Source organism: Euwallacea similis, chromosome 10 (genome assembly GCF_039881205.1).
Source record: "Euwallacea similis isolate ESF13 chromosome 10, ESF131.1, whole genome shotgun sequence".
Classification (NCBI taxonomy): domain Eukaryota; kingdom Metazoa; phylum Arthropoda; class Insecta; order Coleoptera; family Curculionidae; genus Euwallacea; species Euwallacea similis.
Window position 1 is genome coordinate 3,941,043 of NC_089618.1, and position 11,079 is coordinate 3,952,121.

General features: G+C 44.4%; 1 protein-coding gene across 4 annotated transcripts; it reads right to left on the reverse strand.

The window, feature by feature from the left end:
- Window positions 1–483: 483 nt before the first annotated feature.
- Window positions 484–10,689, reverse strand: Larp4B (La-related protein 4B). Of its 4 annotated transcripts, none has more exons than XM_066394616.1 (11): window positions 10,395–10,689; window positions 9,551–9,686; window positions 7,204–7,370; window positions 6,980–7,146; window positions 6,538–6,928; window positions 6,152–6,382; window positions 5,599–6,097; window positions 4,887–5,192; window positions 4,020–4,681; window positions 3,497–3,734; window positions 484–3,436 (listed from the first exon to the last, which is right to left on the reverse strand). In XM_066394616.1, the coding sequence occupies exons 1-11, from the start codon at window positions 10,524–10,526 to the stop codon at window positions 3,273–3,275; spliced, it is 3,093 nt and encodes a 1,030-aa protein (XP_066250713.1). In that variant the 5' UTR covers window positions 10,527–10,689; the 3' UTR covers window positions 484–3,272. The 4 variants fall into 4 exon arrangements, with proteins under 4 accessions (XP_066250713.1, XP_066250715.1, XP_066250714.1 ...); XM_066394618.1 differs by lacking the exon at window positions 10,395–10,689 and adding an exon at window positions 9,812–9,925; XM_066394617.1 differs by lacking the exon at window positions 10,395–10,689 and adding an exon at window positions 9,746–9,845.
- Between the last annotated feature and the right edge of the window lie 390 nt (window positions 10,690–11,079).

An 11,079-nucleotide genomic window follows, 5' to 3' on the forward strand; every position in this document is an offset into this window, starting at 1 on the left:
CATTTTAATAGTAGTAATTTTTATACACAATCTTAAGACGTAGAACTATTTATATATTATTAAGTCATATCACTGTCTAAAGTCTCTATAATAATATAAAACAAAATGATGACCCTAATAGATAAAATAAGAGTAACCCTTTGTGAAACGAAAGCGGCCCCTTGGCGAGCCCGAGCACCCTTTAAAATTCGGAAATGCTTTTGGGGGTTCTCTAAACGAAATGCAACGGATATCGAAGGTGTTCGGGTCGCTTAAGGGAGTAAACGGAAGTAGTGAATGAAAAATAAGTGATACTCATGAACTTAAACAATAAAAAAAACACCCTCCCGGGGAGCCTAAAAATAAGAGACTTTCCTGTTGAAACGAAGAAGCTATTTCAAAGCATTTTTTTTGTGCACGTTTCCAGATTTGTCTTCTGTGCGGTCCTGACTAGACGCCTGTGTAACTTTGACCGTTGGCATCTGGAAACGTGTTTTTTCCTTTATGTATACTTCATTGGTCTCGTACGTTTCGTTTTGAAAAGGGCGTCCCGACGTGCGCAGGATCAAAAATTAACAATTCTTAAAAATATACATATGATCAGCTAACAGTCTTAACGTAAGATTTCCTTTAATCACCCCTCCAAGCTGTACCGCACGGAGGGTATCGCCTCTCCATACTGATAACTGAGAAAAATGGACGCTAATCTGTACCGTTGCTCCGACACCTAACATTTTGTTACGATAATATATGTATATATACAAACACAGCCTATAAACAACGATATTTCAACCCTCAAGACTTTTTTTTTGTTTTTCGATAAGTATGGGGCCAAACTAATAGGTAGTCAAAATACGTTATATAATAACAATGATGAATTATGCTAAAAAGAATTAAAAAAAATCGCTAAATAATAATGGAAATAAAACACGACGAGTAGAAAAAACAAAAACTTAATAAGAGGCCGCGGCTAAATTAATTAATAATTTATTTTTAACCACTACGATACAGTCAAAAGGCACAAATCATGGGAAAGAGACAGATGCGTCACTATCATTAGGTACTATGGCGTACTGGATCAGTGAGTACACAAAATGGCCACTCACGACAAGGATTAGTCGGCCGTTTTGTTCTGATCCACGGTTACACCCGCGCAACGTTCATTTTACTCAATTGCTATTGTTGCGAGTGTAACTTTGTCAACAGGTAATGTTACATTCACGTAAGTAATCGTTTAGTAATTGTGTATTACACTTAATGCGCAAACAAGATGGCGGGCGATCGTTGAGACATCAAGCACTAGAACATCGAAACCTTTTGTTGAACACAGTTTGAACCAAAAAAACAGAAACAACAAGCTCCGCCAGTGTAACAAACGGTCATGTGCATAGTTAAACTAAAAAAGTGCAAATTTTGCAAGACAAAATGGCCGCTAAACCGCCCTAACGCACGCAAAGTGAAACGTATCAAGCCCAAAAAGCCGCCATTTTGTTGCTTATAATAGTGACATACTTCCCACAGCCGACTACAATCCACGATTCTTAACTAAATCTCTAATTGTGAATTTTGACATTTTAATCTCACATCCAGGTTCTCCTCGATCTTACTAGTTCCAACGCTGTCGTTCTGACTGCATCAAAATGGCCAGCTCCTCACTACGATAAATTCGAGTTCAGAGCTTTGGATTTTTTAAAAATACCCGGCGATTCTCCACCCAATGGCGTAACACCATTTAGAGATATTTCAAGATAATTCAATTTATTTTTACGATCCCACGAGCGCTCTATGGTTGCTCTGATAGCGTTTGTGCCAAGTATAACATCTGTCAGCCGTTTTTCTATATGTGCTTTCGATTTAGCTCGCCCTGCGTCTGGAACTCTATTTGGAGCAATCCCAGTTGACCTGGCAGATTTCACGAGCGCGACGATTGATCTCCTAAAATATAAATTCAATATAAAATGACAAAATGAATATTTGAGAAAACGCTTATCGGGGCATTCAGGACTGGCCTGGAACTGATAAAAAGGTGTTCAGTTTGTTAATTGAAGCGTTTCAATGAGATTATATTTAAGTATACTTCAACGTTAGTCAACTAATGTTAAAAAAAGCCATTTTCCGTCAACTTCAGAGCAACGAATTGAAAAGACTATAAATCTCACAGAATTCCGGTTGATCTCGTGAAATATAACTTCAAAATAAACTGACAAATTTAGTTTTGTACTGTATTGTTATATTATTAGTAATATAACAACACAATTCAAAAATGAGCCCACCAGTCAAGTTAGGTTTTTTTGGATAATTGGCAGACAAGTTGGACACGATCAAATGGTTTTACTCGTTCCCGAAATCGGATTGCGAGTGATCTCAAGCCGATTAGCGATGCTACACGATGCATTTTCGAGCAATTCCAATTCAATAAATTGAAAACGCTGTATAAGACCGAGTGGAGCCACTCGGTGGAGCAGCAAAGTCGTCTCTCCGCAAGAACGTTTAAGGTTTCGAATGTTTGGACGCTGGATGTCTCTCTAACGTACAAAAATACTGATTTTCCCATAGAAGCAAATCCAATGCCGAGGCCTAAAAATAACACTTCCAATCACTAGAACTACGTGGTCGAGCAACAGAACAGCGCTCGTTTCACTAAAACTGACTGCATCTAGCGTTTAATGGGCGCGTTAGTGACCGAGCGAACCGCATTTAACGATAGAGAGCGTCAAAAGAATTCAACTAAAAGAGAAAACCCAACAACAATGTTTTTTTTAAATTTAAACTATACAACGTTATACCTATTATAGTACCATCTATACAGCTTATATACGATGATAAAATGGTAATAATAGTAGTCATTTCTGTCAAAAAATAATTTCTAAGACGTATTATTAATTATTAGTAGTCGTTTATGTGAACCGACGTTTCGGCCTGCGCTGTGCAGAAATTTCGTTGCCGTGCGTGCCGAATTAGTGACGCACGCGGAAATGTTTCAATCGCGAGATTTCTATGAGTATCACATTGGAATCGGCCGGTTTAACAGTTGCCCGGCAATAACGGAAACTTGACAACGTTTAATTCGTGTGGACGTCACTAATCGGAGCCGCCCGCTCTGAATGGTTAACGAAGAAACAAAACAAAAGAGCTCGTCCAATCACAGACTCACGCGCGACGCTTCGAACGAACCGACGCCGCTCACGTCCGGTCGACTCTAGGAACAACACTCAGTTTCACCGCTCACTAATAGTTTTTCATCAAAAATTGTTCGCGCTTCAGGCAACCGCGCACTCGGCATTCAGCCACGCCTATTTCGGCGACCGAGGGGCGGCCGCGGCGGCGACAAAATCGCGTAGTTGTGACTGTCGCACTTCCGGTTTTCGACGACCGGGACGCTCATGCGCTCCCTGGCGACCGTTGGGCGCTCCGGATCTCGGTCCCGCCCTCGAACTGTCACCTTTGTAGCCTATATCTGACGGGAAACATTCATTGTTACCACTTCTTTTCAAACAGACGTATAAATAATATTTACCTTTGCTATCCCTAACACTATTATCACGTTCGGCCTGCTGCGAAACGGAGGCCTGGGACGCCCTGGAGACGTGGCCGGGTGCAGAGGGGCCCGCCTTCTGGGCGGGGGCTTCTGACGTCGCCTGAACAACTGGAGCTTGAGTGACAATGGGCACGTGTTTAGCTCCCTTCGATTGGCCCTCCTTGTGGTGCTGTGCAGCCTGGGCGTAACTCATGCGTGGGGGGTGGCCCAGCAGCTCCTATTATAGGAGGGAGGGGATCATTAAGCATAGGTCTATATATAATAGGGTAAATTTTTAATTGAGACCCCAGCTGATTCTTGTTTTTTTTTTTGTAATCAGTTATAGTTTTACATTTTTCCACCGAACTGAGATTAATTTTAGAAAATTTAGATGTTATCAAGGCAAGACAGACTTACTTACGTAGTGGTTCCTGATACACTTTATCCCGTTAAAATAATCGAATTAAGACAGTCAAAAACAGTATAAATCGAGTTATTGTTGAAGAACAAGATCAAAACTTACAACGGGAGGCGGCGACGAGACAGGCACAGGCTGGGGCCCTCCCCCCCCTCCCTTTGACTCCTGCCTGCCGTATCCGGCGCTGGTGGTCGTCGCGGTGCCCGTCGACTTTTGAGTGATGGTCTCCGTTGTCGCCACCGTCGTCATGGTGGCCGCGTTGGTGGTCGTCGGCACCACCTCTCTCTCGCACCCGTTCAAAAACACATCATCTGTCTTTGTCGATTTGTCCGACATGGTACACTTTGCCGGCAAACTTGAAGAGGGCGCCGTTCCGGACGCGGTTTTAGCGTGCGGCGAATTCGGGGGCGTCATCGCCACACTGCTAAGCTCCACGACCGAGCCGGCTTCCTCTCCCGCAGATTTAGGCGGCGTTCCACTCCTGGGAGATGCGATTTCCTCCTCTTTCGCTCCGCCCTCCGACTTGCTTTTCGTCTTGGCAACGCCCTTGACAACGTCGGCCAATCGGTTCTCGCCCCAGGCTACGGCTGGAGGCGTAACTTCCACTGTTTGAGTGGATCCTTCAGACGTTTTCGATTGGTTCCCAGCAGGGGGGAAGTGGTGCGAGGTGGGATTGCTGTAAGTGGGGCCGGAAGAGGCAGCCGCGTGGCCATTGCTCGTGTGCTGAGTATATTTGGCGGGTGGGGCACCGTTGCTTGTTTCGAACCCTAGTGAAATCAAATAGATAGCAATTATCAATAAATGCGTAAATTCATTGTTGGTTCCAACTATAGAACAATAAATGATTTTTTTGCTTATTTGAATTCTGGGCTGGATTACTCAATTACGATCCTGGAACCTTGTAAATGCATTTTTATTCTGCGTTATTTTAGAACATTTTCAAAATCGTGAGGATTGGTATAAAATTCTTACCAGGCAAAGGAGGAAAAGCCTCTTCGACCAAATCAAACTGCGACTTGCCGCTACCGCCTTGCGGTGGCCCAGTGATTGCCGCTTGGGGTTGGGCCGTTCCCTGACCGTTAGCGGCCGCCACTGTGCTTCCATTTGTGGGGCCGTTAGCGGCAGTTACGACGTTGTTTTCATCGTCACGCTTTTTCCTGCGATGTCTTGGTGGTACCGCCTCCTTGAGCACGAACGGGGCAGGAGCTGCGAACCTGTACATTTCGACGGCTCCATTGTCGTGATGCATCACCGGCGGCACTGGGACGAACATTGGATCTACATACATACATATTCATATATATATGATAATATACACATCTCGAATGAAAACTTCATTCTCGAAAGTCCTTAAGCTTTTGCATTCAAAACAAAGTTTTTGATCCTCACCAAAGCTTCTTTTACGTTATATGCATACACTGATGGGTAAAAAAAAACTGGCTACACCGAAATTTATGACAAAATCTCTTGTATAAATTCTCATGTATTCAAGTTACGCTGATAAATGGGTTAAAGTCACATCAATACAATATTTTTACACTTCATCCAGTAAATATATGTTAGTGAAAACAGCACACTCCATAAGTTCAAAACTTAGACTTTAGCCTCAAATTACGCAATCAAAGAGTTTAGCAATAATTTCTGAACAGGCCAGTTATGTCAGTACCACAGTCAGTCGACTTACCCATGGGTGACATCCCGGCATTGATGTAATGCCCGCCCGGGTGGGGTCCCGCGTACTCGGGGGGCTCAAGAGGTGCCCTGGCCGCTCCCTCACTGCCCGCCATCTTGGAAGACGTCTTGTTGGGAGCGACGCTGGAGTAGCCCCCCTGATGGTGGTGCGAGTGGTGGTGGTGGTGCGAATTGTTCTGAAACTGGTGGCCTACGCCTGGTGATCCAGCTTGGTGGGGCGGCGGCATGGACACCCGCGAGGAATGGCTGCTATGTGAGGGGCCCTGTTGATCGCTGCTACTGCTGCCGCCACTGCTGCCCGGCGGTGCCTGGCCTCCGGGGTTTGGCCGCTTATTCCGGGACCGCCCCTGCACACTCCGGTAGTTCGGCTTGAACTGCTGCGGTGCAAGTCCGTTCATTTGGAACACGCTACTAATGTCGAAAAAGCCTGTGGCCGATGGTGGCCAGGCTGGCATGTAGGCGGCGTTCTGGTACTGTTGCTGGTAGGGATTCTGCAACAGGTACGTTGCCAGATTGTAGCCATTGAAGTCTTCGAAAACACTCACGTAAATAAGCTGATTGTAAGGTGGCGCGCCTCCTGGAGGGGGCACTGGCGGCTGTCCGGGGGCTCCGTTAGCATATACAAAGCCCTGCTGCCCAGGGGAAAATGTGGCGGGGTCAAAAACGGCCTGGGGCGGCGGCGTCAGCCGGTACCCGTTTTTAGGGGGGGCCGACACTATGGCTGGTCCGGGTCTGCACATCGGCTTGGCTTTGATGCGCGCCATTATAGGCCGACCCTAAATCCATGGATTCGTTAGCTGAAATGCCAACATGGCATTTGTCTTTTTCCTAAACTTAAGCCCCTTATCAACCAAGCGTTTGACAATGTTGCCCATAATGAACGATTCCACCATTTCAAATGTATTTCCCAATGTTGCCAAATGATACTCACCTGAAACTCCCTAACTTCCTCTCTGAGAAATCTATAGGCCTTCTGAGCGTCCTCGTCGGACTCGAAAGTAACGTACCAGGAACTATTGTGAGCAAATTCGCAAGAAATCACTTTGGGACAGTTGTCCCCAGAAAACAAGTTTTTCACTTCCTCCAGTGGAGTGCTGTCGGGGATTTCGCGCAAGATGACGATGCACCTTTTGTGATTGGGTCGCACCTTCACGCCCTCCTCATCAACCTGCACGTTGGGAGACTCTCGTAGCACTTCGGTGATCAGCTTGATGTCCTTAGTCAGCTTTTTGACCTGATTGAAATTCGCCACTGTCCATATGGGCACGTATTGGTCGTTGTCCATTTGGGACAGCAAATATGTATCATTTGCTAAATTCTCCCTATACATCGACGTGTTATTGAAGTCTCTAAAACACCTTAAATGATCTCACCGAGAAAAATAATACTCCAATTGCTGGGACAGCATCTGTTTTAATTGTGGCAAGGGTAAAGTGAGGTGTGGCTGCTGGTGGGCACCTAGGGGGCCTCCAGCTTCTGATTGACCTAACATTGAGCCGTCTGGGGCTTCACTGATCCCGTTAACCACGGGAATGGACGCCTAAAGACACGCAAATTATTACAACTATTAATTGTGAAAATCAAAGAGCATACTAACCGCAGACGGCCCGGCAGTAGGGGTTAAGTTATAGTCGTGAGGATGATGATGATGGGGCAGAGATGACCCAGGGACCCCCATGGGAGGTCCCGATGTGTCAGGGACGGCGTTTGAGTACGCCGCCCCCGAATTGAGTTTGCCAATGTCCCCATTCATGTACACGTAGCCTAAAAATTGAAGAAATTCTCTCACTTTCTTATCTATCTGAATGCAGTTCTTAGAATTTAACATATTTTTGAAGTTATAAGTTGAGTTTGTTTGATTTGTTCAGCAGTTACATGATTTTAGAGTGAATGTCTCTATTTACAAAGACCTTAATTACCTTTCTAGGGGAAATAATTTTACCTCTACCCTGGTATTTTGGGCTACAAAAGGTGGTTTTTGTGTAATAAATCTTGGGCATTTTAGCTCATTTCAATTCCTCTGTAACTCTTTTTTGCTATGTACCTTTAGATTGTTATTTGAAGAGACACTATCGCAAACTGGAAAACTTTATTTAGAAAGGAAAGTATCTGGAATTTGAGCTGACACCATACTTTTCAACTTCAAATGACATCAAAATGAGGAAATATTGATCAATGGTTAGTACTCATTTCTCTTGAAATCATCAATGAATCATATTGCGTTAGAGTTAGAGGACCTACACATGTCGAAAAAGTATATTCCTTCCAAGGTGTTAGGCATTTAAAATTGATGTCAAATTGGTTTTGTTGATGGCAGCAATGCTATTCTTATGGCATTATGCAAGCACCAATTCTAGTTCAACGGATGTTCACACAAATGGCACTGAAGATCAAACTCCACACAAAATAACAGAACAACTTATGAATATCCTATGAATACCTATGAATAGAAAATATTACAAATCCAATAGTGAGTATCACAAATAGAAGAATGCAGGCACTAACAATAAGGAACTCCTCAGCCAAGTAAAATGCTTTCTCATACAGATAACAGTTAATTAGACTCTCAAAATGTTGTGGCAGAAGCCCTCTTATCTTTGGTGGAACATTATTTAAGACCATAATTGAAAATGAATCATTCAAACAGAGGAGAATGCTTATGTGGCTTCTGTTCTGCTTGTCCTTGTTATCAGGGCATTATAACTGATAACTTGAGGAGTCATGAGTGGTGTAACAATGGAGTCAGAGGCCTGCATTTGCAAGAATGCTTGAACCTCACTACTCCCTCGTAAAAATTTAGATACAATTTACAAGGCTGTGTTTTTGGCAGCTTCACAGTTCTCAAACATCTCCTAGACCCAATTGGAAAGGTTTAAGGGGAAAGCCAAGCTAAAACACTTTTATCATCATCAAGCAACCAAATGCACCAATCAACAAATCTGTCAAATCATTCAGTGAAACAACAGTTGGGCGCAGCCTTTTTTATCTGAGTTGGTGGCTCAAAATGCGTCAAAAAACCGGCGACAGAGTGAAAGTTACGGCTAAATTTAAATAATTATTATAAAACAAATTGGATACATACCATGCATGGTATTAAAGGTGGTGATAGTTGCAGCCTGTTAAAGTGGAACCTAACCTTATTTTGGAAAAGTGATGGGTGTAATATTTTACGTCAAGGTCACTATTTGCACTCAATAAACTTTGGGAGGGCCGTTGGTTTTCGATAAGGGGGCCGAAACGGCTGGGCAAAATCAATCGCTGGGGCCCGATCAGATGGACGAATGTGTAACCTTTGTTCAGGGATGGGTTGGCATATTTTTGGGTTGGCATTCACTGTTTACTGACAACGATACGTCGAGGAGTTACGTGATGCATTGGACGATGGAATGTCCCAGGTTAGGGCCCAGATTAGGAGGAACGACACGTAATTGGGTGCCCTAGCGAAGGGTAAGGGGAAAAGACAGCGTAGGGCCTTAATTGGCAGCGCGTAAGACTCCCACGGGCACGGGGAAAGTGAATTACCAAAATAAACCGCTTAACGCGTCATAATTCGGCTGATTTGCGGCTTAAAACCATGTGCCCGACCGTTCGGCTTCCATAAAAGATGACGACCTGTCCTTACGGGTGGCACGGGGTATGGAATGGGTGCCGCAGATGTTTTCGTACGCGGATATCGGCACGCGAACCACACAAACTACACATAGGATCAATCAATCCCTCACTAATTAACCTACACAATCAATATGCAATTGGGGCTTACCGCTTGTAAATATTTTTGCAAAATTTCGACACAAATTCACTCCGTACTGGCAAAATGGCCGTCGCAGGGGCACATGCCACACGAATCTAGTAAACTGTCCAATCAAAACAACGCGCGCGGCATCTATCGAGGAAGGTGCGAAGCTCCGAATCAGGGACGCGGGAAATTCAATTTCAGCACTTACCCTCTACGGCATGGGGGCACATGTAATCCGCGCCATCCGCTGCCTCCCAGGGATGCTCCAAATTATCGGAAATATCGTTAAAAAACGTGTTGGACGTCGAAGGGAGGGCCAGAGGCCCCGCTCCCGGAGGATTCACCTGGAAAATTCAAAATTCACTTTTTAAACGCGCACATCGCACCAGATTGAGACACGTACCGACATAAATATGGACCTACGAACGCGAACGACCTTTTCATCGACTCTGATTATTGGCATACTTACGGACTGAAATTATTATGTAGACGAACATATTTCTATGCAGCGAGGGAAAGTATAAATGCGAGTGAGCTTCCTGCTTTACTAGCCTATGTGTTTCACTTCAATTGCGTAGTACCGCGACGTTCCGCGGCATTATATGCTCGGAACTAGGCTGGACCTATCATCTGGACGATTCTTCCTACAGACTTCAGTCTCATCGATATGTTTTCTCTTCAACGCCCTCGCGCTAAAGAGCTATATAGAAATATCGATCCGCCAAGAGCCCCGTCGTTCAACCACCTACACCCTCCCCTCAAATAACAACAATTGTTCGATCACGAATTGGGCTTAATTAATAAAAAACCCTCAAAAACGTTATTTCATTACAGCTGTTTAGTCCATTCATTACTTCCTCATATTGATTTTCTTCACGCAACAATGCCTGGTGTTTTGTTTACCTACATATTACACCACCAATAAATCTACGATAAATTAGCAATTTCCGGCATTTCTACACTTAATCGAGCCCGGGAGAGCCCCCAAAAACGTGACTCGGCGGTAAACGCCGAAAAATGACACATTCAAAAAGTAAACATATGGTACACACCTTCTGAATGATGTAGCATCGAGGGTTGAAGGCGGTGCAGATATAGGTGCCGTCCGCATCCAGACATGCGGTGAGGGGGTCACTGGGGGGCCTGCAAGGAGTCCTGTTCGGGGGGCCTTTGCGAAAAGGCATCTGGGTGGCCACCGAGAGGCTCCAGGATCTAAGCCATGCCGACCTGTTGAGTGGCGAACGAAACGTGATCAGCTGATTGAGAAAGGGTCGGCGTCGGGACGCCGGCGTCGATACGGACGCCCCCGGTCCCGGAAATCGACTGCGTATTGTAGGGCTTTCTGTTGTGTCAGCTTTTGAGCCCGATGTTTACAAGTATTGCTAATTACTGGATTGTTACTTGACTTCAGGTAAAAGACTGGGATCCGGACTTTAATGGAAATCACATGGGAAACGAATTTTATCGGTTTATATAACTATTATTACCATTTATTTACGATATCAAGCTTTACCATCTATTCCCACAGAAATGCTATATACAGCACCTCGTAATAATAATTAGAAATGCAGTTTAGAATTAATGTACTAAAATCATTTGTCGACATTGTCTACATTAACATATATTACTCAGATCTAGAAAGTAATTACTTGCATGTATGTCATCAGACATACTCCTCACTAAGTTGGATGATAGTTATAAAGAAAAGCGGCCACGCAGGAGCCGTGCGTGAGCTTT

Coding starts and splice junctions, on each gene's coding strand:
- Larp4B (XM_066394616.1), bottom strand. CDS start 10,526: ATGCCTTTTCGCAAAGGCCCCCCGAACAGGACTCCTTGCAGGCCCCCC. Junction 3,735..4,019: donor TCTCGTCGCCGCCTCCCGTT/GTAAGTTTTGAT, acceptor CTCCTATAATAG/GAGCTGCTGGGCCACCCCCC. Junction 3,437..3,496: donor TAGTGTTAGGGATAGCAAAG/GTAAATATTATT, acceptor GTTTCCCGTCAG/ATATAGGCTACAAAGGTGAC.